General features: G+C 43.8%; 3 protein-coding genes across 5 annotated transcripts in view; 2 read left to right on the top strand and 1 right to left on the bottom strand.

Moving 5' to 3' along the window:
- Positions 1 to 3,934, bottom strand: part of ccny (cyclin Y) — a 59,261-nt gene extending 55,327 nt beyond the window's left edge. Inside the window, exon 1 of one of the 2 annotated variants that reach the window (XM_081352388.1) lies at positions 3,416 to 3,934. In XM_081352388.1, the coding sequence (XP_081208514.1) occupies positions 3,416 to 3,569 (154 nt within the window). In that variant the 5' untranslated portion in view covers positions 3,570 to 3,934. The remainder of the gene's footprint in view (positions 1 to 3,415) is intronic. The other variant, XM_081352387.1, reaches the window with a different exon arrangement.
- Positions 3,935 to 14,953: 11,019 nt separating this feature from the next.
- On the top strand, positions 14,954 to 23,109 carry LOC308683018 (uncharacterized protein). Of its 2 annotated transcripts, XM_081353145.1 has the most exons (5): positions 14,954 to 15,056; positions 15,150 to 15,199; positions 15,285 to 19,806; positions 19,856 to 21,299; positions 21,444 to 23,109. In XM_081353145.1, exons 1-5 carry the CDS (start codon positions 15,031 to 15,033, stop codon positions 22,914 to 22,916), a joined length of 7,515 nt encoding a protein of 2,504 aa, XP_081209271.1. In that variant the 5' UTR covers positions 14,954 to 15,030; the 3' UTR covers positions 22,917 to 23,109. The 2 variants fall into 2 exon arrangements, with proteins under 2 accessions (XP_081209271.1, XP_081209270.1); XM_081353144.1 differs by having other exon boundaries at positions 15,285 to 23,109.
- Positions 23,110 to 25,109: 2,000 nt separating this feature from the next.
- On the top strand, positions 25,110 to 27,571 carry LOC308682955 (uncharacterized protein). The gene is made up of 3 exons (XM_081352980.1): positions 25,110 to 25,233; positions 25,314 to 25,363; positions 25,452 to 27,571. Exons 1-3 carry the CDS (start codon positions 25,208 to 25,210, stop codon positions 26,042 to 26,044), a joined length of 669 nt encoding a protein of 222 aa, XP_081209106.1. The 5' UTR covers positions 25,110 to 25,207; the 3' UTR covers positions 26,045 to 27,571.
- The last annotated feature ends 392 nt before the right edge of the window (positions 27,572 to 27,963 follow it).

The following is a 27,963-nucleotide window of genomic DNA, read 5'->3' as shown; positions in this document are numbered from 1 at the left end:
AAAATTGTACCTTTAAGGTTTTATGCAAAGATATACAAGCGTGTATATATGATAACGTTGTAAAATCATTACATTATCATGAAGCAGCTTTACATGAATGAGAGATTGAAAATAGAGCTCTGACACTGGTTTATTCAGTAGGATAAAGCTGATTCACACAGCAGCTGTCTGAATCACAATGGACAGTGTTAATCACAGTCCAGCTCCTCTTCCATCACAAGAGACTGGCACAGACTGACCCCGACCGCAGAAAAGAGTATCTTTACCCAACACACACTTCTCATCTCACGGCACACGAGCTAAGCTGCCATTGGTGGGCTAGATATGACGAAATACGGGACTTCCTCAATTTGCAGTGTATCATGGGAGTGTGCGATAAAAGTGTCTGTATGTAAATGCACTATGGGATGGACAGAATTATTATCCTCAGAACTGTGCTTGAGACAAACGGGGATTATGCGCAACAAACTTCTGTATTCTGCAAAAACAGGTCACGTTGCTTCCAGTTCAGGTCTTTTGTATGTGCTTCGGTAAATATAGAGCCGTTTTACTCAAGATGCCCTCAAAGGAGCGAGCAAATATGAGCATAACTGATGTCCATCCATATGCAGATTGATATATAAAAGTTTTTTTTCTTCTTCTCACTAACATTTAGATATTTAAATTAAATAAAACAGTAACAATAAAAATAACTAGCTAGATTAGCTGAGTCCATTGATATCGCTTCAGTTCGTTCTGCCATTAACACTTTCTACAACAAGCGGATGCAGAGACCCGTTTTCCTGTTTGTTCATGTGACATTCGGCATAAAACCTATTTAAAAGGGTATAAATGTGCTGAAATTTGTCATTAGCGGTTAAAGATTGTTTTTTTTTTTATGTTATATAATCACTCACAAAAAATATATATTTCAGAGCTAAACAGGGATATTGAACTGAAATGAAACACGAAACTAGGTTTTGTTACTTGTTTTTGATACTTGTTACTTTGTTACTGAAATAAAATATAAAAAAGCTTAAACTTATTTTATTTCAGAGAGTTGCCAAGGCAACATTCATTATTTTCATTTAGTCTAACTTGACATACTAAAATAAAACTGAAATAAAAAAATTATAAAAACGACAAAATACAAAAGAAATACAAAAAAAATTATATTAAAACAAATTATATATAATAAAAAATATATGGTATATAATAAATATAAAAATAATATAGTATATCATTAACACAACAATAAACAAAAGTTAAACATATATAATCACTATAGAAATTACCCTTGAGTTTATAAGACTTTATTATTTTCCATGCCATTTCCAGTCATTCATGAGTGTTAGTCAATAATTAAAAACAGAAAAACAAGTTCTTGAGATTGTCCTCACAAAGATCAATTTTTAAGTACAGAAATATTTAAAAGCAGATCGATCAAAATGCATGAATGTGACCCTGGATCACAAAACCAGTCACATGTCGCACGAGTATATTTGTGGCAATAGCCAACAATACATTGCATGGGTCAAAATTATCGGTTTCCTTTTATGCCAAAAATCATAAGGATATTAAATAAAGATCATGTTCCATGAAGATATTTTGTAAATTTCCTACCGTAAATATATAAAACATTTATTTTTTGTGAGTGAATGCAGCAAAATCCCGAACATAAATGGACAACTTTACAGGAGATTTTCTCAATGTTTGGATGTTTTTGCACCCTCAGATTCCAGATGTTCAAATAGTTGTGTCTCGGCCAAATATTTTCCTATCCTAACAAACCATACCTCCATAGAAATCTTATTTACTCAGCCTTTAGATGATGTATAAATCTCAAATTTAAAAAACTGACCCATGTGACTGGTTTTGTGGTCCAGGGTCACAAATGAAGCGTTAATAGGCCCTTTATTAAGCCCCTTTATCAAACAAACATTTGATGGCACCAACCTACAGTATAATTATATGTTAGTTATTGATTTTTCATGCTGCACAACTATATAAATAATGATCATGTGGATCAGTAACTGGTCCTGGATCTGCTATATCTCATATACATGAGCTCTGCCTGCTGTCACATGACACTCTCATCAGCCTCCATCTCCTTTTAGATGTTAAATTACATTAGGACATTCATGTATCTGGATCCACTCTCCACTTCAACAGATGTCCAGCGCACCGGCTGCATTAACTGCACAGATCAGATCGACTGCCAGATTCAGCGAACAACAATCAGCTGTGATCCAAGATACCTCTGATCACGCACAAAAACATTCACCTTTAATCCACAATGTGAATCAAACACTGGAACCATTCGACACCCTTGGTAACATCATACCATGGTAGGGTAAGATGGTTATACCATAGAATCAGATGGTAATACCATGATACAGAATGATTACCATATTCAAGTGCCATGACATTTACATGGTTCTTCAAGCACTATGGTATTTTATCAACAAGTGTAACGGACGTAGGTCAGTAAGAGCTGTGAGTGTAAACCTCACTCCCCTGGCCTCAAGAGGCGCGCTAGCGTCTTTAGCATGCTTCTTAGCGTGCCCGTCGGTTCGAATCCTGCTCGCCATAGGTCGATTACCACCGGTTACAATTGCATGAAATTATTATAGTATTTTTTGTTAGTGAGTAAAACTAAGTAACTACAAAGAATATCTTCTATGGTAATACCACAGTATGTAAATATCCGTGTTCTACAAATTATTATTATAGTACATGTCCAATAATATACATTGTGGTAATACCACGGGGTGTCATGTAAATGCTATTGTAAATGAACATGGTTATATTTTGTATGACAGTGATAGTGAAGTTTTCAGAGTTTTACTGCCCAAGCTATGCTGTTTTGTTTAAAAAAATATGATTAGCATGGTATTTTTTTGTAATGTAGGCCTACCAATACGATTAGAGCACTGTAAAAATAATGTGATCAATAAGTTATGAAACCATATGTTTTTATATTGCTTTACTCATCAAAATAAGTTAAGCATTTTTTTTTCTTCATTTTTTAAGTAAGTTTAAATGACTTAAACATCCAAGTTGATTGTACTTAAAAAAATTAATGCAGCAACTTTTTATTTATTTATTTTTTGCAGTGTGGCAGCAAAACACTACAGTGCTATTAACATATGATGTGTGATTCTTTAACGATAAAGTAAGGGCGTTACCATCGTACAGTGGGGTAATACCATGGTACTTCTACCTACTGTATGAATGATGGTAGCCTACTGACGCTCAACAGCACCGGTATTTACGTGGTATTTCCCGTAAAGTGTAAAAAAAAAACGTACTTTTTAAATAGAGAACCCTCATGATGTCTCTTCAGCGAGTTGTTATTCTGGCCAACACTGATTATTGTTAACGGTCGTGAATCTCGGCTGTTATCAGTGTGTGGGTGATGCTGGATGACACCCACCGTCTATGTTCTCCCTGTCGCTGATGTGCTGGAGGTTGCAGCCCGTGTCCTCTCGGCTCAGCTCCGGTTCGGGCCGGTACGGCTCCAGCCTCGAGTGCGCGTTCCTCCGGAGCTTCGGGCTGGACGACACGCAGCATGATGTGCTGTTCCCCATGAGTCCCGGTGTGTGTGCGGATAAACGAACAGATGATGGGCGGAACAGCTGCGGATGACGGGGTGAAACACGGGCTCTGCGATCTGCGAGATCACTCCCGTGCCAAACGGTCGTGTAAAGACATCAGCGTGTTTCAATCACGACTGTCCTCATTAAATCAACACATAATCCACGCTGGCTGCTCTACGGGGTGTTTATATGTGCGTGTGCGCTGGTATCCGTAGGTTATTCCATTCTCACCCGTCGCAGTTACATTGTATCGTACAGCTGTCAGTGTATCGCCGAGCCCACAATCACACACACACACACACACACAGAGAGAGAGAGACTAGAGAACACACGGAACAGCTTCCGGTTCAGCGTCTGACGTCACTCTGAACGATACATTTTGTATCTGCATGCAAGAGATTTAAATGTGGCCTAAACACGATATTGATCTATTTTCTCTGGCATAATTTGGGGTTAGAGTGAAAAACCAGCTCAATTTCATTCAGAGAACCAAACTGAGCAAAATATGCAATTTCCAGCAGTTGCTAATATTATATTGATACAACAATTAAATTCTGATATTTGTAATGTTAATCAATGAGATCAACAGTATAACAGACTATTTACATAAAATGCATATTATTATCAGTTGACACCCATGTCTGCCAATAATATGACTTAGTAAGATAATATTAAATGTTATGAATAAAGCTCTGTACTTATTGCAGGAGCCTAAACATAATGTAATTCAATGATGACTGAGAGATGAACAAATAAACATTCCTCAGAAGCCTGATGGAATACTCACATTTTAACATGATTTATTCATGGATAATCAAGTAAACCTAAGTTGCCTCTGTAAATGTTCATTTTGAAATATTACCAACAATATAAAAGTTAGTATAAGTGGCAAAATGGCACTTATAAAAAAATAAAAAATCTGACAATGGTTGTTTCTATATGCTTTAATATCTTTACACAGTTTCATTCCCTTTTTCAAATACATATAACATGGTTTTGATCTGTTTCATCCCCCCCCCCCCCCCCCTCCACATTGTATTCTACAATGTGGAAAATCATAATCACAGTCAATACGCTATTGAATTTCAACAGTATCTTAACAAAAAGTGGCCATTTAAAATATAAGTTTTGTGACATTTATCAACTACAACAAAACATACTTGATCTGCAAATCTTCACACAAAAGGCCTCAGTAATATATGTTGGCTGCATTGTATTTATGTTATCAGACACTGGTTTGATTTAATGCCATTGGACATGGCATCATATCACAATTAAAAATTCAAAAACGAACAATATCGAAGACTATAAATATACAACCTATGGTCTGAAGGCACCAGAAAATATAGGGACCAATTTAAAGCACAAAATGTCAAATGATAACAATTATGAAACATAAGAGTGTCAGCTTCAGAAAAAATGGAAATTGCTTCCTGTAATTTCTCCCCTATTTGTTGTGTCTTCTTTGATTGGCAGTTACAGGATGATCTGTATTTCATTAGCATTTCTCATTATTTATTTATTCTTTTATTATAAGACTAACTTTTTAGTTTTAGCAACTTATAATATATTGCTGATGTCTGAGAAAAGGTGATATCTATAGTTCTGTGTACAAAACACTATAGTAATAAAAAGAAGAATCTGCTGAGCTGAAATTTATCGAATTTAACAAGGCTGCATCATAAATGATTGACAGAATTAATATGTTGGTAATCTGTAATGGAGCTTTATTGTCTTGTCAGCCATTAATAAGTAATAATACCAACTTTTGTCCTTCAAGACTGTAAGTCAAGGCAAGTTTATTATACACTTTATTGTACTGTAAGTCAAGGTAAAGTAATACATAATGGTAATTCATGAGTTATATAATGAGCATAGTAAAAAGGCAACAGAACATAACGTCGATCCTAAAATAATATAAACTAATCTGGAATGGAATAAAAATACTTGAAAAATAAATGAGGGGTGAATGATTAGGGGAGGGGTTAAGATTAGGGGTGGGGTAAGGATTAGGCAATCAGGTACTGACTTCAACGAGAGGAGTAATAATTTGGCAGGGAGTTGAACAAAGTCTCTTTACAGCTGCATGAACGCCATGGAAACCACTGACAAGTGAAGAACGTTATCAGTCAATACAATACAATACAATACAACAGCGCCCTCTAGTGGTGCAACGTGAGGTTTGCACTAGTTAAATTTAATACAATCCGAGTGTTTTCGAAAGTGAAAATGTTGACAAGAAAGAAAGAAAGAAAGAAAGATTTTATTATTATTATTTTTTTTTTTAAAGAAACTTACTCTAAACTTACACATTAATATAACCGTCCCGTCCATAGACTTTGACCAATTTTGTGGGTTTTGTTCATTTAAATATAAACGTTACAGTGTAGATCTGCACTATGGATTAAAATATCTTTAGATATTCAGATGGGCTTCACTCAAAAATTAATAATACACATAGATCAGTTGGATCAGATGACAAGTAATGATATATAGTCATATTCACCGAGCGACGTAGGTTTTTATATACAGGAGACAAATATGAAATATGTGAATATGTGAAATATGTTGTTGTGAATTTATATAAAGTTACATTTAGATATTAACCATTTAGCCCATTAGACATACAGTACCGTGTAATCATATGGATCCTCCATTAAATATCTGCTGTACTATACCTTACTGGTCATCATACAGCAACAAAACAGTGTCCTACATAGCATTTAATGAAGGCAAACACAATTTATCCATTTTCTAAAATTCCAAGTGCCATTTAGAAGAAAGAGACAATATTGTTGATCACAAAAAAATATTATTATAATAGTATTAACACCATTTATGAATTATGATGACTCCCGTAGATGACTCCCCTATGGCTTGCCACTCTTGTTTAACTGTTTTTCTATCCTCCTGTCAAAGTGCTTCTGCTCACTGATTAAAAAAAAAATGAAACATTAAAAAAAATAAAAAGGACATCCATAGTGAACTTGATCTTCTCACTGTTTGTGTGTGTGCTGTCCAGAACTGATGTCAGGTGAGTGTGGATTGCATCAATTGGCTCCTGATCTTCAAAGTACAACGGTACAGGCACTTGTTGCTGGAACACTTTTGGGAAAAGTGTTAAGCCACTTTGATTTCTTTTGGTCACTGATGATGGACTGTGCAGAGAAAATTGAAAATTACATTAAAACCATGTCCATGTATGTCTCTGTAAGTCATTTATTTACAAGCTATTGGTTTGGAATGCAGTTAAAAAGAGAGAGAGAGAGAGAGAGAGAGAGAGAGAGAGAGAGAGAGAGAGAGAGAGAGAGAGAGAGAGAGAGAGAGAGAGAGAGAGAGAGAGAGAGAGATGGGTGTTTATACAAGTTTAGAGAGAGAGAGATTTTTATTTTCTTAAGTAGCTAAGCAAACACACACCTTTATGAGATGCAAGTTAAAGAGAACCTGGTAAAGACAGAGTATGATAAAACCACTGATCTATAATGTCATTCTACATCAGTGGATAAAACCCACATTAAGTGCACAAAGCCTACATTTTAGTCCAGATCTATTTTAAGAATAATGTATATAAATTAGATAATTAAATCATCTCATTTATAAGAAACAATTCAAACTAGAATCCACATTCAAACAATATGGGAAAAGTTTTTAATGTGGGTTTTATCATGTATAATCAAAATATTTGCAGTTCAACTTTTTACTTAGAGAGATTTACATACATATACAAATATGCCTATTAAATGTGTCTTCTGTGTGTTCACACCATAGACTGTAAAAAAGAAAAAAGTTGACATATTTCCAATATCTACTGTTATGTTGCTCCAGAAACCATGTTGAGTATGTTTTAATGCAAGGAGTAAACAGGGTCTTACCAGAAGAGGCCATCTCACGCAAGCTAAAGACGGGCAACAAAAGAAAATGAAAAAGAAAATTAATTTTGAGGGCGCTTTCACGTTTGGTGTGACTGCCTACCCTAGCTCTATCTAGCCAATTGTTTCTAAATAATAACTATTGCATCATGCTAAACAACAATAACTTTAGCAGATTATATTTAACATAGGCCTACCTCAATTTGTGTCGCTGTACAGTCTCCCCCTACTGGACGCTTCAGGAACAACAGGGGCGTAAAACTGCCTGGGGAGTTATAGTATATCCACCGGCTCCAGTGGCCTGTTTCAGAAAGGAGGTTAAGTGAAAACTCTGAGTATGTTAAGCCTGAAATGAGAGAGAGAGAGACAAGAATATCCGTTTATACTTCGATATAAACTTAGATTCTATAGGCTACAAATCTGAATGTGTAGATTGTTTATAAAAAAATTCTAACCCTCCCAAATCAAAAATTTCAAGTGACCGATTACATCTAAATTTTTCAATTGGCCCAAGTGAAAATCTGTAAATTTAATTTGATAATTTACAGAATTTGACTTGGGCCAATTGAAAAATTTAAATGTTATCGGTCACTTGAAATTTTTGATTTGGGAGGGTTAGAAATTTTTTACAGTGTAGACACATAATATTAACATTACCTCTGTAGGCCTCTCTGTGGCAGCAGAAACTCTTTATCCCCATCGTCCTGTGAAGATGAGCATTTGGTTGAGTACACTTTATAGCACTATTTGTCATAATTTCTGGTGTATTGAGTAGGCTCCTTACAACTGCCTGGGGTTCTGTTGAGACAGGAGGCTCCAAAAGACAGATATTACCATCAGAATCTGTTAGGATCAATAAAGAACCCAACCCAAAGTAAAATAAATGGAAATATCAAAAATAGCCTATATCAAAAATAACACATATGTAAACCTCTTACATTTTATGAAGGCCCTTGGGTCTTCGGGAGTGTCTGGCTCTGCTGCACTGCTAGACACTGGATGCTATTTAGTTATTTAATATGTCAAATGTTTGTAAAGTCAGGTAGCCTACACCCATGATATGCTCAAGCCTTACCTGATTGAATTATGCTTTTATATTTAATTTTCAGCTGCTGCCATGTTCTTTTAATGCCTGCAGGATCGCACCTACATGAAAATTAAAATTAGGTTGAATAACATACTGTTCTTCCAGTTTCACCTCTGATAGTATAACAGTTGGGTAAGTTACAGTGTAATTAGATTCATGTAATAATGACTATCTTTAGAAAAGTATTGGTCTACTTATTACTAATAACTAAATCCCACATCAACCTCAACCACTTGAACAATACAAGGAGAGACAAGCGCCGTGCGCTTTAGACCATGCGCTTAGATTGTTACAGTGCCTAAGTTGTTTAGATTTATGGCTTTGATTTTCAAGTAGTTTTTTAGTTCAAAATGTTTTATTAAATATATATTTTATATAAAATGTTCATATATAATTTTCATAATATTAAACCTCTATAATTTTTGTTTCACTATTTTAACTTTTCCTTTTTACTTCTACAAAAATCGGCCAAGGTTCTTCTTTAAAATGAGACCAAACTTAAGTCTGTGCTCCAAAGCCAAATAATGACAGATTGCAAAATTGGTGCGTTTTATTCAACTCCAGATTTTGAGGGAAATCATAGTTTTCAGCCAGTTGGTTTCAAAATTCCACTTGTTATTTAGAAACTAGAAAGCAGTATTAGAACATGAATGTGGTCTTCATAAACATTCAAAGGATTTTAAACTGCTCACCTGCAAGAAGATGCAAAAGAAGCTCAATTTTGTACACATGCTGGTTTCTGTGCAACAGCACACCATTACTGAACTGAGCTCTCTTTTGTGTCTTGTCACGCTTAAATGAATGAATACACTCAAAATTATGTCAAAATTGCATTATCCTCCTAAGCGCAGAGTTAAAATAAAAAGTCTTAATGTAAACAGTTGGGAGAAAATCATATCCATGTATTTGGTCTTAAACTGAAAGTAGCCTAAAACTCTGCTTAAATCTGCTCATGACTGAATAACTCATTTAGCTTTATTAAAAATTAATATATAAAATGTATACATTCTAAAAAATTTTGGGAAACTATTGGTAAATGGCAGTTGCTGGCACTATAAAGAGTCCCTTCAGGCAACACTAATATATGTTGGAGGTCAAGTATGTTTTATGAATCTTTACTGGTGTTGTTGAGGTGGTTAGTTGTTGTATTTTTGTTTGGCCATGGAGGGTACTAGCCGACTCTTAAGGTATGATGATAAATTGTAGTATTTGGCATTTGTTAACAAGTGGCATTAATCTAATAATTTTTTTATTTTTTTATTTATTTTTTTTACAGTTTTTCTTTGGCACTTCTCAGTTTTTGTGTCTGTGACCATTTTGGAAGTGGTAAGGTTTATCCAGGCAAGTTCTATAATTCATGTTTGCTAGCATGTCTGTTTGATTCTTTCTTTTCCTTTTTTTTATTTTCCTAGTTAGTGGCTTTGTCAGGAGTGGTTATCCTTTATACTATGAGGCTGGTTTCCCCATGCAGGATGTGAAGCCACGAAGTTCCTACAACTGGTATGGTGCTGATGTATCAAATCCCATCAGTCCTCAAAGATCAAGGAGTAACACTTACAGTAATGCACAAGCTAAGGGTGTGTATAGCAGTGTAAGCTATAGTCCTCAAAAAGCTAATAGTCAAGTCAAGTCACCTTTATTTGTATAGCGCTTTTTACAATACAGATTGTATCAAAGCAGCTTCACATTGAAAAAATTAAAATAATACAACATAGTTTGTTTCTAGAAGAAAATTGCATCATTGTCTACCCTAATAAGGCAGATCAATAATATCGTTGAATATTAAATGTCCCCAACTAAGCAAGCCAAAGCCAAGGCAACAGTGGCAAGGAACCAAAACTCCATCAGGTGACAGAATGGAGAAAAAAACCTTGGGAGAACCCAGGCTCAGTCGGGGGCCAGTTCTCCTCTGGCCAACGAGCGAACAGTGTATGATTATGATCCAGGCAGCATTACGGGTCAGAAGTCAGATTCGTCGTGTCGATGAGGCCGGCACTTCAGGGATGAATCATGGTTGGGTCCACGTGCAGATCCACCATCTGATCTGGATACAGCTGGAGTCCACCTCACTTCAGAAACGGAGAGACTGGTTGACACTTCAGTACTGCGTTGTCGTCGTGTCCAGGCGCAGGTCCTTCATCGGATCTGGATACGGCCTGGATCCGGCGGACTGCGGTAAACCTCGGTGTAAGCAGAGAGACTAATATTAACGTAGACGCCATTCTTCTTATGATGTAACGAGTACATCTGGATTCATGGGAAGTGTTCCCGGTTCCGGCTGAACTAATCTATGCAGCCTAATATGGAATTATAGAAGTCTATAATGTGTTATGTGTATGCTAGGTCAAAGAGATGTGTTTTTAGTCTAGCTTTGAACTGACAGAGTGTGTCTGCTTCCCGGACAATGTTAGGAAGACTGTTCCAAAGTTTCGGTGCTAAATAGGAAAAGGATCTACCGCCAGCAGTCGATTTTGATATTCTAGGTATTATCAACTGGCCGCAATTTTGAGATCGCAATAGACGTGAAGGACTATAATGCGTTAAGAGCTCGCTCAAGTACTGCAGAGCTAAACCATTTAGTGCTTTGTAAGTAATCAGCAATATTTTAAAATTTATACGATGTTTAATAGGCAGCCAGTGCAGTGTTGACAGAACCGGGCTAATATGGTCATACTTCCTGGTTCTGGTAAGAACTCGAGCTGCTGCGTTTTGAACCAGCTGTAGTTTGTTTATTAAGCGTGCAGGGCAACCACCCAGTAGAGCATTACAATAATCTAGCCTTGATGTCATGAATGCATGAACTAATTGTTCCGCATTTGTCAATGAGAGCATATGACGTAATTTAGATATATTTTTAAGATGGAAAAATGCGGTTTTACAGATACTAGACACGTGACTTTCAAATGAAAGATTGGTATCAAAGAGCACACCCAGGTTCCTAACCAACGACGAAGACTTAACAGAGCAGCCATCAAGTGTTAGACAGTATTCTAGGTTATTACGTGAGGAAGTTTTTTGTCCAATAATTAGAATCTCTGTTTTTTCAGAATTTAGTAGTAGGAAATTACTAGTCATCCAATTTTTTATATCAGCTATGCATTCCGTTAATTTTGTGAATTGGTAAGTTTCGTCTGGTTTTGAAGAAATATACAGCTGAGTATCGTCGGCATAACAGTGAAAGCTAATTCCATGCTTCCTAATGATATCTCCTAATGGTAGCATGTACAGAGTGAACAGCAGCGGTCCTAGTACTGAGCCTTGTGGTACGCCATACTGAACTTGTGATCGATAAGACATCTCTTCATTTACTGCTACAAACTGATAACGGTCAGATAAGTATGATTTAAACCATGCTAGTGCAATTCCACTAATGCGAACATAGTTTTCAAGTCTATTTAAAAGAATGTTGTGGTCAATGGTGTCAAACGCAGCACTAAGATCGAGTAACACTAATAGAGAGACAAAACCACGATCGGATGATAAGAGCAAATCATTTGTGACTCTAACGAGAGCTGTTTCGGTACTATGGTTCGGTCTAAATCCTGACTGGAAATTCTCACAGATATCATTTCTTTCTAAAAAGGAACATAGTTGTGAAGATACTGCCTTTTCTAGTATCTTTGACAGAAAAGGTGGATTCGAGATCGGCCTAATAGTCCTGACTCTGATGCTAGTTGTCAACTGAGTGGCCAGCAACTAGTGCAGTCACGCTATGGTTCCACAGTTCAGCCTAGTGGTGTGCAGCTAGCACAGGCAAGATACCAACTTGTGGCCCGGCCCAGCCTCCAACAATCATCTCAAGCACGCAGCCAGAACCCTGAGCAAGCTGTCTCACAATCTGTGGACCAGTCCAGTGGCCTGAAATCAGTCCAAGCCAGCTCACAGTCTGTGGACCAGTATGGCATTTAACAACCCGTCCAAGCCAGCTCACAGTCTGTGGACCAGTCTGGCAAACAACAACCTGCCCAAGCCAGCTCACAGTCTGTGGACCAGTCTGGCATCCAACAACCTGCCCAGGCCAGCTCACAGTCTGTGGACCAGCCCAGTGAACTGCAATCAGCACAAGCCCGTTACCAGTCTGTGTCCCGGCAGTCTAGATTCCAGGTCTTTCCTAAGCCAGAGCAGTCAGGTTAAAGGTCTCTTTCCAGTCTTGGTTCCAAACCTTTGGAGCAACCCACTAAAATACCTCTTCAAGCTATGAGTCTGATGCAGTCTGTCCAGCCTGGCTTTCAAGATCCAGCACCTCTGCACTCTCAGACTACTCAAAATAAGCATTTATCTCCAGGTATATTGAGGTTGTTGTATCAAGTGAAGTCATAACATACTTTGCCTTGTTTTCTTCATTTAGTGTTTGCTTTTGATTTTGAAAAATAAACAAACCTGTAATCTCAAGTGTCTACTGGGAGTCTTAATATTGTTTGTACTGCATTCGCATGACCTCATCTTTGTTTAACATGATCTGCTTTGTTCTCTCCTACGTTTACACCTGGAGATGAGTTTTGGTTGATCAGAGCAAGTGTATGCTAAAATCGGGTGTAAAGGTGTCTAAAATGTTGAGCTTATCCACTTTCTACAACTTCTAGAGGTAGTCGAATGCATTTGACTAGATTGCTTACATAGTGTAAACACTCATGTGGTCAACTGCTCAAATGGCCATGAATGACCAACTGACCCAATGCATTAACATTATGGGAAGCATGCCACCCTTACGACAGTTTAAGTGTGCTATTAGTGTACTTTTTAAACAAAGTGTGTGTATGTATAATGTACTTAAAAATAATTAAAATTGCACGAATGTGGTCTTCATAAACATTCAAAGGATTTTAAACTGCTCACCTGCAAGATGACGCGAAAGAACCTCATTTTTGTACACATGCTGGTTTCTGTGCAACAGCACACCATTACTGAACTGAGCTCTCTTTTGTGTCACGCTTAAATGGATGAATACACTCAAAATTATGTCAAAATTGCAGTATCCTCCTAAGCCCACAGTTAAAATAAAAAGTCTTAATGTAAACAGTTGGGGGAAAATCATATCCATGTATTTGGTCTTAAACTGAAAGTAGCCTAAAACTCTGCTTAAATCTGCTCATGACTGAATAACTTCTTTACAGTAGCTTTATTGGTTTCACTTTATTTTGATGGTCCCTTTAACACATTCTGTTGTCTAGAAGTAACGTTGCACCTACATGTCTACTAACTCTCATTAGAGTATTAGAAGAGACTGGTAGGGTTAAAATAAGTTGACATGTAGTTACAAAGTTACTTAGTCAGTAGAGTGTCTGTTGGAGGACCATCACGATAAAGAGTTATCAGATATTAAGCAGACAGTACACTAACAATCTAATGAGAGTTAGTTGACATGTAGTTGCAAAGTTACTTATAGTCAACAGAATGTTCAAAAGGGACCATCAAAATAAAGTGTTTCCGCTTTATTAAAGATTAATATATAAAATGTATGCATAATACAAAAAAACTTCCCAAAAGACAAAAACAACAACAACCTGATGAGGGTCTCATCTGAACACAGCTTTCACCACAGGAAAGCTCGCAAGAATAGTCCTGCGAGATTTTTATGTTGCCATGTATTTACTTACATAAATTACCAGTTTGCTCTAGTTTTCAAACAGTTTCAATAAAGACGAAAAAATATTTGTATTTTCGCATTTGAGAAGTGCAGATAACAATATATTTAGCAACTCCTAAAGATACTCCAAACAAATCTGTTGATTGGTTAACACAACATAAAGCCATAAGTACAAATTTGCAAGAAAAAAACATTTATAACATCTGTTATCATTGAACGGAATAGATTTTAATATAAAAATATATACAGCTGCTTGACCAAATCAATGCCAAGACTTTTGAACAGTGAGCATACTACTGCTTCCTTAAATGCTAAATTGTATTCTCACTGAATAAAAACCTATTAACATCATAACTATGCCAAACCTATGGGCAGCAGTGTAGGGAGAAGCATAAAGCCATGCAAGCCAATCAGAACTGTAAACATAGCGCGCTCACATGATGTTAAGCATTTTCTGGCGCAAAATGTGACGTTTGAGAACCTAAAACCCCATTTCTCCCAGTTGACACGACAACACATAACCGGCGTTATCAGAAATCTCCACTTTGGCCGGAGTTTTTAGAAATAATCGTTTTCTGTGATAAAAACAGGGTTTTCGTGTAAATGATAGGCCAAATCGCAGGGAAATATCTGCATCTTCCCTTTGTGTAAACGGGGCCATAGTATATAAAAAAAAACTATATTTAATGAAATGGCAGCTGTCATGGTAAGAGTTGTAACACCTGAACCTAATAATTGAGTATTACATGTTCCCATGACAACTGATTGTCAGGAAACTATTGGTAAATGGCAGTTGCTGGCACTATAAAGAGTCCCTTCGGGCAACACTAATATGTGTTGGAGGTCAAGTATGTTTTTATGAATCTTTACTGGTGTTGTTGAGGTGGTTAGTTGTATTTTTGTTTGGCCATGGAGGGTACTAGCCGACTCTTAAGGTATGATGATAAATTGTAGTATTTGGCATTTGATAACAAGTGGCATTCATCTAATACTACTTTTTTTTTCTTTTTCTTTTTTTTTTTTTACAGTTTTTCTTTGGCACTTCTCAGTTTTTGTGTCTGTGATCATTTTGGAAGTGGTAAGGTTTATCCAGGCAAGTTCTATAATTCATGTTTGCTAGCATGTCTGTTTGATTCTTTCTTTTCCCTTTTTTATTTTCCTAGTTAGTGGCTTTGTCAGGAGTGGTTATCCTTTATACTATGAGGCTGGGTTCCCTGTGCAGGATGTGAAGCCACGAAGTTCCTACAGCTGGTATGGTGCTGATGTATCAAATCCCATCCGTCCTCAAAGATCAAGGAGTAACACTTACAGTGCTGCACAAGCTAAGGGTGTGTATAGCAGTGTAAGCTATAGTCCTCAAAAAGCTAATAGTCCTGACTCTGATGCTAGTAGTCAACTGAGTGGCCAGCAACTAGTGCAGTCACGCTATGTTTCCACAGTTCAGCCTAGTGGTGTGCAGCTAGCACAGGCAAGATACCAACTTGTGGCCCGGCCCAGCCTCCAACAATCATCTCAAGCCAGCAGCCAGAACTCTGAACAAGCTGTCTCGCAATCTGTGGACCAGTCCAGTGGCCTGCAATCAGCCCAAGCCAGCTCACAGTCTGTGGACCAGTCTGGCATCCAGGAACCAGCCCAAGCCAGCTCACAGTCTGTGGACCAGTCTGGCAACCAACAACCAGCCCAAGCCAGCTCACAGTCTGTGGACCAGTCTGGCATCCAACAACCCGCCCAGGCCAGCTCACAGTCTGTGGACCAGTCTGGCATCCAACAACCCGCCCAAGCCAGCTCACATTCTGTGGACCAGTCTGGCAACCAACAACCAGCCCAAGCCAGCTCACAGTCTGTTGAACTGTCAGGTAGCCTGCTGTCAGCCCAAGCCAGCTCACAGTCTGTGGACCAGTCTGGCATCCAACAACCTGCCCAAGCCAGCTCACAGTCTGTGGACCAGCCCAGTGAACTGCAATCAGCACAAGCCCACTACCAGTCTGTGTCCTGGCCAAGCAGTCTGCAGTCAGCACAGTCCCGTTACCAGTCTGTGTCCCAGCCCAGCAGTCTGCAGTCAGCACAAGCCCGCTACCAGTCTGTGGCCTGGCCAAGCAGTCTGCAGTCAGCACAGTCCCGTTACCAGTCTGTGTCCCAGCCCAGCAGTCTGCAGTCAGCACAAGCCCGTTACCAATCTGTGTCCCAGCCCAGCGGCCTGCAGTCAGCACAAGCCCGTTACCAATCTGTGTCCCAGCCCAGCAGTCTGCAATCAGCACAAGCCGGCTACCAGTCTGTGTCCCAGCCCAGCAGTCTGCAGTCAGCACAAGCCTGTTACCAGTCTATGGACCAGCTCACTGGCCTGCAGTCAGCGCAAATCAGCTCTCAGTCTGTGTCCCAGATCAGTGGCCTGCAGTCAGCACAAGCCCGTTACCAGTCTGTGGACCAGCCCAGCAGTCTGCAGTCAGCACAATCCCTTTACAAGCCTGTGTCCCAGCCCAGCAGTCTGCAGTCAGCACAAACCAGCTCTCAGTCTGTGTCCCAGCTCAGTGGCCTGCAGTCAGCACAATCCCGTTACCAGTCTGTGGACCAGCCCAGCAGTATGCAGTCGGCACAAGCCCGTTACAAGTCTGTGGACCAGACTGGCATCCTACAACCAGCCCAAGCCAGCTCACAATCTGTTGAACTGTCAGGTAGCCTGCTGTCAGCCCAAGCCAGCTCACAGTCTGTGGACCAGTCTGGCATCCAACAACCCGCCCAGGCCAGCTCACAGTCTGTTGACCAGTCTGGCATCCAACAACCTGCCCAGGCCAGCTCACAGTCTGTGGACCAGTCTGGCATCCAACAACCTGCCCAAGCCAGCTCACAGTCTGTGGACCAGTCTGGCATCCAACAACCTGCCCAAGCCAGCTCACAGTCTGTGGACCAGTCTGGCATCCAACAACCAGCCCAAGCCAGCTTACAATCCATTGAACTGTCAGGTAGCCTGCTGTCAGCCCAAGCCAGCTCACAGTCTGTGGACCAGCCCAGTGAACTGCAATCAGCACCAGCCCGTAACCAGTTTGTGTCCCAGCCCAGCAGTCTGCAATCAGCACAAACCCGCTACCAGTCTGTGTCCTGGCCAAGCAGTCTGCACTCAGCACAATCCCGTTACAAGCCTGTGTCCCAGCCCAGCAGTCTGCAGTCAGCACAAGCCCACTACCAGTCTGCGGACCAGCTCACTGGCCTGCAGTCAGCGCAAATCAGCTCTCAGTCTGTGTCCCAGGTCAGTGGCCTGCAGTCAGCACAAGCCCGCTACCAGTCTGTGTCCCAGCCCAGCAGTCTGCAGTCAGCACAAGCCCGCTACCAGTCTGTGTCCTGGCCAAGCAGTCTGCAGTCAGCACAATCCCGTTACCAGTCTGTGGACCAGACTAGCATCCTACAACCAGCCCAAGCCAGCTCACAATCTATTGAACTGTCAGGTAGCCTGCTGTCAGCCCAAGCAAGTTCACAGTCTGTTGACCAGTCTGGCAACCAACAACCAGCCCAAGCCAGCTCACAGTCTGACCAGTCTGGCAACCAACAACCAGCCCAAGCCGGCTCACAGTCTGTTGAATTGTCAGGTAGCCTGCTGTCAGCCCAAGCAAGTTCACAGTCTGTTGACCAGTCTGGCATCCAACAACCCGCCCAAGCCAGCTCACAGTCTGTGGACCAGTCTGGCATCCAACAACAAGCCCAAGTGAGCTTACAATCCATTGAACTGTCAGGTAGCCTGCTGTCAGCCCAAGCCAGCTCACAGTCTGTGGACCAGCCCAGTGAACTGCAATCAGCACCAGCCCGTAACCAGTTTGTGTCCCAGCCCAGCAGTCTGCAATCAGCACAAACCCGCTACCAGTCTGTGTCCTGGCCAAGCAGTCTGCACTCAGCACAATCCCGTTACAAGCCTGTGTCCCAGCCCAGCAGTCTGCAGTCAGCACAATCCCGTTACCAGTCTGTGGACCAGCTCACTGGCCTGCAGTCAGCGCAAATCAGCTCTCAGTCTGTGTCCCAGCCCAGCAGTCTGCAGTCAGCACAAGCCCGCTACCAGTCTGTGTCCTGGCCAAGCAGTCTGCAGTCAGCACAATCCCGTTACCAGTCTGTGGACCAGACTAGCATCCTACAACCAGCCCAAGCCAGCTCACAATCTATTGAACTGTCAGGTAGCCTGCTGTCAGCCCAAGCAAGTTCACAGTCTGTTGACCAGTCTGGCAACCAACAACCAGCCCAAGCCAGCTCACAGTCTGTTGACCAGTCTGGCAACCAACAACCAGCCCAAGCCGGCTCACAGTCTGTTGAACTGTCAGGTAGCCTGCTGTCAGCCCAAGCAAGTTCACAGTCTGTTGACCAGTCTGGCAACCAACAACCAGCCCAAGCCAGCTCACAGTCTGTTGACCAGTCTGGCATCCAACAACCCGCCCAAGCCAGCTCACAATCTGTTGAACTGTCAGGTAGCCTGCTGTCAGCCCAAGCCAGCTCACAGTCTGTGGACCAGTCTGGCATCCAACAACCTGCCCAAGCCAGCTCACAGTCTGTGGACCAGCCCAGCAGTCTGCAATCAGCACAAACCCGCTACCAGTCTGTGTCCTGGCCAAGCAGTCTGCACTCAGCACAATCCCGTTACAAGCCTGTGTCCCAGCCCAGCAAGCTGCAGTCAGCACAAGCCCACTACCAGTCTGTGTCCTGGCCAAGCAGTCTGCAGTCAGCACAATCCCGTTACCAGTCTGTGGACCAGCTCACTGGCCTGCAGTCAGCGCAAATCAGCTCTCAGTCTGTGTCCCAGATCAGTGGCCTGCAGTCAGCACAAGCCCGCTACCAGTCTGTGTCCCAGCCCAGCAGTCTGCAGTCAGCACAAGCCCGCTACCAGTCTGTGGACCAGACTAGCATCCTACAACCAGCCCAAGCCAGCTCACAATCTATTGAACTGTCAGGTAGCCTGCTGTCAGCCCAAGCAAGTTCACAGTCTGTTGACCAGTCTGGCAACCAACAACCAGCCCAAGCCAGCTCACAGTCTGACCAGTCTGGCAACCAACAACCAGCCCAAGCCGGCTCACAGTCTGTGGACCAGTCTGGCATCCAACAACAAGCCCAAGCGAGCTTACAATCCATTGAACTGTCAGGTAGCCTGCTGTCAGCCCAAGCCAGCTCACAGTCTGTGGACCAGCCCAGTGAACTGCAATCAGCACCAGCCCGTAACCAGTTTGTGTCCCAGCCCAGCAGTCTGCAATCAGCACAAACCCGCTACCAGTCTGTGTCCTGGCCAAGCAGTCTGCACTCAGCACAATCCCGTTACAAGCCTGTGTCCCAGCCCAGCAGTCTGCAGTCAGCACAATCCCGTTACCAGTCTGTGGACCAGCTCACTGGCCTGCAGTCAGCGCAAATCAGCTCTCAGTCTGTGTCCCAGGTCAGTGGCCTGCAGTCAGCACAAGCCCGCTACCAGTCTGTGTCCCAGCCCAGCAGTCTGCAGTCAGCACAAGCCCGCTACCAGTCTGTGTCCTGGCCAAGCAGTCTGCAGTCAGCACAATCCCGTTACCAGTCTGTGGACCAGACTAGCATCCTACAACCAGCCCAAGCCAGCTCACAATCTATTGAACTGTCAGGTAGCCTGCTGTCAGCCCAAGCAAGTTCACAGTCTGTTGACCAGTCTGGCAACCAACAACCAGCCCAAGCCAGCTCACAGTCTGTTGACCAGTCTGGCAACCAACAACCAGCCCAAGCCAGCTCACAGTCTGTTGACCAGTCTGGCAACCAACAACCAGCCCAAGCCGGCTCACAGTCTGTTGAACTGTCAGGTAGCCTGCTGTCAGCCCAAGCAAGTTCACAGTCTGTTGACCAGTCTGGCAACCAACAACCAGCCCAAGCCAGCTCACAGTCTGTTGACCAGTCTGGCATCCAACAACCCGCCCAAGCCAGCTCACAATCTGTTGAACTGTCAGGTAGCCTGCTGTCAGCCCAAGCCAGCTCACAGTCTGTGGACCAGTCTGGCATCCAACAACCTGCCCAAGCCAGCTCACAGTCTGTGGACCAGCCCAGCAGTCTGCAATCAGCACAAACCCGCTACCAGTCTGTGTCCTGGCCAAGCAGTCTGCAGTCAGCACAATCCCGTTACCAGTCTGTGGACCAGCTCACTGGCCTGCAGTCAGCGCAAATCAGCTCTCAGTCTGTGTCCCAGATCAGTGGCCTGCAGTCAGCACAAGCCCGCTACCAGTCTGTGTCCCAGCCCAGCAGTCTGCAGTCAGCACAAGCCCGCTACCAGTCTGTGGACCAGACTAGCATCCTACAACCAGCCCAAGCCAGCTCACAATCTATTGAACTGTCAGGTAGCCTGCTGTCAGCCCAAGCAAGCTCACAGTCTGTGGACCAGTCTGGCATCCAACAACCTGCCCAAGCCAGCTCACAGTCTGTGGACCAGTCTGGCATCCAACAACCTGCCCAAGCCAGCTCACAGTCTGTGGACCAGTCTGGCATCCAACAACCAGCCCAAGCCAGCTTCCAATCTGTTGAACTGTCAGGTAGCCTGCTATCAGCCCAAGCCAGCTCACAGTCTGTGGACCAGTCTGGCATCCAACAACCTGCCCAAGTCAGCTCACAATCTGTCGACCAGTTCAGTGAACTGCAATCAGGACAAGCCCGTAACCAGTTTGTGTCCCGGCCCAGCAGTCTGCAATCAGCACAAACCCGCTACCAGTCTGTGTCCTGGCCAAGCAGTCTGCAGTCAGCACAAGCCCGTTACCAGTCTGTGGACCAGCTCACTGGCCTGCAGTCAGCGCAAATCAGCTCTCACTCTGTGTCCCAGATCAGTGGCCTGCAGTCAGCACAAGCCCGCTACCAGTCTGTGTCCCAGCCCAGCAGTCTGCAGTCAGCACAAGCCCGCTACCAGTCTGTGTCCTGGCCAAGCAGTCTGCAGTCAGCACAATCCCGTTACCAGTCTGTGGACCAGACTAGCATCCTACAACCAGCCCAAGCCAGCTCACAGTCTGTTGACCAGTCTGGCAACCAACAACCAGCCCAAGCCGGCTCACAGTCTGTTGAACTTTCAGGTAGCCTGCTGTCAGCCCAAGCAAGTTCACAGTCTGTGGACCAGTCTGGCATCCAACAACCAGCCCAAGCCAGCTCACAGTCTGTTGACCAGTCTGGCAACCAACAACCAGCCCAAGCCGGCTCACAGTCTGTTGAACTGTCAGGTAGCCTGCTGTCAGCCCAAGCAAGTTCACAGTCTGTGGACCAGTCTGGCATCCAACAACCAGCCCAAGCCAGCTCACAGTCTGTTGACCAGTCTGGCAACCAACAACCAGCCCAAGCCGGCTCACAGTCTGTTGAACTGTCAGGTAGCCTGCTGTCAGCCCAAGCAAGCTCACAGTCTGTGGACCAGTCTGGCATCCAACAACCAGGTCAAGCCAGCTCACAGTCTGTTGAACTGTCCGGTAGCCTGCTGTCAGCCCAAGCAAGCTCACAGTCTGTGGACCAGTCTGGCAACCAACAACCAGCCCAAACCAGCTCACAGTCTGTTGAACTGTCCGGTAGCCTGCTGTCAGCCCAAGCAAGCTCACAGTCTGCACAAGCCCGCTACCAGTCTGTGTCCCAGCCCAGCAGTCTGCAGTCAGCACAAGCCCGCTACCAGTCTGTGTCCTGGCCAAGCAGTCTGCAGTCAGCACAATCCCGTTACAAGCCTGTGTCCCAGCCCAGCAGTCTGCAGTCAGCACAAGCCCGCTACCAGTCTGTGTCCTGGCCAAGCAGTCTGCAATCAGCACAAGCCCTTTACCAGTCTGTGTCCCGGCCCAGCAGTCTACAGTCAGCACAAGCCCGTTACCAGACTGTGGACCAGCCCAGTGGCCTGCCGTCAGCGCAAACCAGCTCTCAGTCTGTGTCACAGCTTAATGGACTGCAGTCAGCACAATCCCGTTACCAGTCTGTGTTCCGGCCCACCAGTCTGCAGGAAGCACAAGCCTGTTACCAGTCTGTGGAACAGCCCAGTGGCCTGCAATCAGCACAAACCAGCTCTCAGTCTGTGTCCCAGATCACTGGCCTGCAGTCAGCAAACGCCCGTTACCAGTCTGTGGACCAGCCCAGTGGCCTACAGTCAGCACAAACCAGCTCTCAGTCTGTGTTCCGGCCCAGCAGTCTGCAGGCAGCACAAGCCCGTTACCAGTCTGTGTCCCAGCCCACCAGTCTACAGTCAGCACAAGCCCATTACCAGTCTGTGGACCAGCCCAGTGGCCTGCCGTCAGCGCAAACCAGCTCTCAGTCTGTGTCACAGCTTAATGGACTGCAGTCAGCACAATCCCGTTACCAGTCTGTGTTCCGGCCCACCAGTCTGCAGGAAGCACAAGCCCGTTACCAGTCTGTGGACCAGCCCAGTGGCCTGCAGTCAGCACAAACCAGCTCTCAGTCTGTGTCCCAGATCACTGGCCTGCAGTCAGCAAAAGCCCGTTACCAGTCTGTGTCCCAGCCCACCAGTCTGCAGGCAGCACAAGCCCGTTACCAGTCTGTGGACCAGCCCAGTGGCCTACAGTCAGCACAAACCAGCTCTCAGTCTGTGTTCCGGCCCAGCAGTCTGCAGTCAGCACAAGCCCGTTACCAGTCTGTGGACCAGCCCAGTGGCCTGCAGTCAGCGCAAAGCAACTCTCAGTCTGTGTCCCAGCTCAACGGCCTGCAGTCAGCACAAGCCCGTTACCAGTCTGTGTCCCGGCAGTCTAGATTCCAGGTCTTTCCTAAGCCAGAGCAGTCAGGTTACTGGTCTATTTCCAGTCTTGGTTCCAAACCTTTGGAGCAACCCACTAAAATACCTCTTCAAGCTATAAGTCTGATGCAGTCTGTCCAGCCTGGCTTTCAAGATCCAGCACCTCTGCACTCTCAGACTACTCAAAATAAGCATTTATCTCCAGGTATATTGAGGTTGTTGTATCAAGTGAAGTCATAACTGCATACCTTGCCTTGTTTTCTTCATTTAGTGTTTGCTTTTGATTTTGAAAAATAAACAAACCTGTAATCTCAAGTGTCTACTGGGAGTCTTAATATTGTTTGTACTGCATTCGCATGACCTCATCTTTGTTTAACATGATCTGCTTTGTTCTCTCCTACGTTTACACCTGGAGATGAGTTTTGGTTGATCAGAGCAAGTGTATGCTAAAATTGGGTGTAAAGGTGTCTAAAATGTTGAGCTTATCCACTTTCTACAACTTCTAGAGGTAGTTGAATGCATTTGACTAGATTGCTGACATAATGTAAACACTCATGTGGTCAACTGTTCAAATGGCCATGAATGACCAACTGACATTAACGTTATGGGAAGCATGCCACCCTTATGACAGTTTTAAGTGTGCTATTAGTGTACTTTTTAAACAAAGTGTGTATATATAATGTACTTAAAAATAATTAAAATTGCACGAATGTGGTCTTCATAAACATTCAATGGATTTTAAACTGCTCACCTGCAAGATGATGCAAAAGAACCTCAATTTTGTACACATGCTGGTTTCTGTGCATCAGCACACCATTACTGAACTGAGCTCTCTTTTGTGTCACACTTAAATGGATGAATACACTCAAAATTATGTCAAAATTGCAGTATCCTCCTAAGCCCACAGTTAAAATAAAGTATTAATGTAAACAGTTGGGGGAAAATCATATCCATGTATTTGGTCTTAAACTGAAAGTAGCCTAAAACACTGCTTAAATCTGCTCATGACTGAATAACTTCTTTACAGTAGCTTTATTGGTTTCACTTTATTTTGATGGTCCCTTTAACACATTCTGTTGTCTAGAAGTAACATTGCACCTACATGTGTTCTAACTCTCAGAGTATTAGAAGAGACTGGTAGGGTTAGAATAAGTTGATATGTAGTTACAAAGTTACTTAGTCAGTAGAGTGTCTGTTGGAGGACCATCACAATAAAGAGTTATTAGATATTAAGCAGACAGTACACTAATACTCTAATGAGAGTTAGTTGACATGTAGTTGCAAAGTTACTTATAGTCAACAGAATGTTCAAAAGGGACCATCAAAATAAAGTGTTTCCGCTTTATTAAAGATTAATATATAAAATGTATACATAATACAAAAAACTTCCCAAAAAACAAAAACAACAACAACCTGATAAGGGTCTCATTTGAACACAGCTTTCACCACAGGAAAGCTCGCAGGAATAGTCCTGCGATATTTTTATGTTGCCATGTATTTACTTACATAAATTACCAGTTTGCTCTAGTTTTCAAACAGTTTCAATAAAGACGAAAAAATATTTGTATTTTCGCATTTGAGAAGTGCAGATAACAATATGTTTAGCAACTCCTAAAGATACTCCAAACAAATCTGTTGATTGGTTAACACAACATAAAGCCATAAGTACAAATTTGCAAGAAAAAAACATTTATAACATCTGTTATCATTGAACGGAATAGATTTTAATATAAAAATATATACAGCTGCTTGACCAAATCAATGCCAAGACTTTTGAACAGTGAGCATACTACTGCTAAAATAAAATGCTAAAATGTATTCTCACTGAATAAAAAACTATTAACATCATAACTATGCCAAACCTATGGGCAGCAGTGTAGGGAGAAGCATAAAGCCATGCAAGCCAATCAGAACTGTAAACATAGGGCGCTCACATGACGTTAAGCATTTTCTGGCGCATAATGTGACGTTTGAGAACCTAAAACCCCATTTCTCCCAGTTGACACGACAACACATAACCGGCGTTATCAGAAATCTCCACTTTGGCCGGAGTTTTTAGAAATAATCGTTTTCTGTGATAAAAACAGGGTTTTCGTGTAAATGATAGGCCAAATCGCAAGGAAATATCTGCATCTTCCCTTTGTGTAAACGGGGCCATAGTATATTTAAAAAAAAAAACTATCTTTGATGAAATGGCAGCTGTCATGGTAAGAGTTGTAACACCTGAACCTAATAATTGAGTATTACATGTTCCCATGACAACTGATTGTCAGGAAACTATTGGTAAATGGCAGTTGCTGGCACTATAAAGAGTCCCTTCAGGCAACACTAATATGTGTTGGAGGTCAAGTATGTTTTATGAATCTTTACTGGTGTTGTTGAGGTGGTTAGTTGTTGTATTTTTGTTTGGCCATGGAGGGTACTAGCCGACTCTTAAGGTATGATGATAAATTGTAGTATTTGGCATTTGTTAACAAGTGGCATTCATCTAATACTACTTTTTTTTTTTTTTTTACAGTTTTTCTTTGGCACTTCTCAGTTTTTGTGTCTGTGATCATTTTGGAAGTGGTAAGGTTTATCCAGGCAAGTTCTATAATTCATGTTTGCTAGCATGTCTGTTTGATTCTTTCTTTATCCTTTTTTTTTATTTTCCTAGTTAGTGGCTTTGTCAGGAGTGGTTATCCTTTATACTATGAGGCTGGTTTCCCCATGCAGGATGTGAAGCCACGAAGTTCCTACAGCTGGTATGGTGCTGATGTATCAAATCCCATCAGTCCTCAAAGATCAAGGAGTAACACTTACAGTAATGCACAAGCTAAGGGTGTGTATAGCAGTATAAGCTATAGTCCTCAAAAAGCTAATAGTCCTGACTCTGATGCTAGTAGTCAACTGAGTGGCCAGCAACTAGTGCAGTCACGCTATGTTTCCACGGTTCAGCCTAGTGGTGTGCAGCTAGCACAGGCAAGATACCAACTTGTGGCCCAGCCCAGCCTCCAACAATCATCTCAAGCCAGCAGCCAGAACTCTGAACAAGCTGTCTCGCAATCTGTGGACCAGTCCAGTGGTCTGAAATCAGCCCAAGCCAGCTCACAGTCTGTGGACCAGTATGGCATCCAACAACCTGTCCAAGCCAGCTCACAGTCTGTGGACCAGTCTGGTATCCAACAACCTGCCCAAGCCAGCTCACAGTCTGTGGACCAGCCCAGTGAACTGCAAACAGCACAAGCCCACTACCAGTCTGTGTTCTAGCCCAGCAGTCTGCAGTCAGCACAAGCCCGCCACCAGTCTGTGCCCCAGCCCAGCAGTCTGCAGTCAGCACAAGCCCGCCACCAGTCTGTGCCCCAGCCCAGCAGTCTGCAGTCAGCACAAGCCCGTTACCAGTCATTGTCCCAGCCCAGCGGCCTGCAGTCAGCACAAGCCCGCTACCAGTCTGTGTCCCAGCCCAGCAGTCTGCAGTCAGCACAAACCAGCTCTCAGTCTGTGGACCAGCTGAGTGGCCTGCAGTCAGCACAAGCCCGTTACCAGTCTGTGGACCAGCCCAGCAGTATGCAGTCGGCACAATCCCATTACCAGTCTGTGGACCAGACTTGCATCCTACAACTAGCCCAAGCCAGCTCGCAATCTGTTGAACTGTCAGGTAGCCTGCTGTCAGCCCAAGCCAGTTCACAGTCTGTGGATCAGTCTGGCATCCAACAACCAGGCTGGTTCCCAGCCCAGCAGTCTGCAATCAGCACAAGCCCGCTACCAGTCTGTGTCCTGGCCAAGCAAGCTGCAGTCAGCACAAGCCCGTTACCAGTCTGTGGACCAGCTCACTGGCCTGCAGGCAGCGCAAATCAGCTCTCAGTCTGTGTCCCAGATCAGTGGCCTGCAGTCAGCACAAGCCCGCTACCAGTCTGTGTCCCAGCCCAGCAGTCTGCAATCAGCACAAGCCCGCTACCAGTCTGTGTCCCAGCCCAGCAGTCTGCAGTCAGCACAAGCCCGTTACCAATCTGTGGACCAGACTGGCATCCTACAACCAGCCCAAGCCAGCTCACAATCTGTTGAACTGTCAGGTAACCTGCTGTCAGCCCAAGCCAGCTCACAGTTTGTGGACCAGTCTGGCATCCAACAACCAGGCCAAGAAAGCTCACAGTCTTTTGACCAGTCTGGCATCCAACAACCAGCCCAAGCCAGCTCACAATCTGTTGAACTGTCAGGTAGCCTGCTGTCAGCCTAAGCAAGCTCACAGTGTGTGGACCAGTCTGGCATCCAACAACCAGCCCAAGCCAGCACACAATCTGTTGAACTGTCAGGTAGCCTGCTGTCAGCCCAAGCCAGCTCAGTCTGTGGACCAGCCCAGTGGTCTGTGGACCAGCCCAGTGGTCTGTGGACCAGCCCAGTGGTCTGTGGACCAGCCCAGTGGTCTGTGGACCAGCCCAGTGGTCTGTGGACCAGCCCAGTGGTCTGCAGTCAGCACAAGCCCACTACCAGTCTGTGTCCTGGCCAAGCAGTCTGCAATCAGCACAAGCCCTTTACCAGTCTGTGTCCCGGCCCAGCAGTCTGCAGTCAGCACAAGCCCGTTACGAGACTGTGGACCAACCCAGTGTCCTGCCGTCAGCGCAAACCAGCTCTCAGTCTGTGTCCCAGCTCAATGGACTGCAGTCAGCACAATCCCGTTACCAGTCTGTGTTCCGGCCCAGCAGTCTGCAGGCAGCACAAGCCTGTTACCAGTCTGTGTACCAGCCCAGTGGCCTACAGTCAGCACAAACCAGCTCTCAGTCTGTGTTCCGGTCCAGCAGTCTGCAGGCAGCACAATCCTGTTACCAGTCTGAGGACCAGCCCAGTGGCCTGCAGTCTGCACAAACCAGCTCACAGTCTGTGTCCCAGATCACTGGCCTGCAGTCAGCAAACGCCCGTTATCAGGCTGTGTCCCAGCCCACCAGTCTGCAGTCAGCGCAATCCCGTTACCAGTCTGCGGACCAGACTGGCATCCTACAACCAGCCCAAGCCAGCTCACAATCTGTTGAACTGTCAGGTAGCCTGCTGTCAGCCCAAGCCAGCTCACAGTCTGTGGACCAGCCCAGTGAACTGCAATCAGCACAAGCCCGTAACCAGTCTGTGTCCCAGCCCAGCAGTCTGCAATCAGCACAAGCCCGCTACCAGTCTGTGTCCTGGCCAAGCAGTCTGCA

Source organism: Scardinius erythrophthalmus (assembly GCF_964197995.2).
Source record: "Scardinius erythrophthalmus genome assembly, chromosome: 22".
NCBI classification, from domain to species: Eukaryota; Metazoa; Chordata; class Actinopteri; order Cypriniformes; family Leuciscidae; genus Scardinius; species Scardinius erythrophthalmus.
The sequence above is the reverse complement of the archived record's forward strand: the minus strand, read 5'-3'. Positions and strand labels throughout refer to the sequence as shown.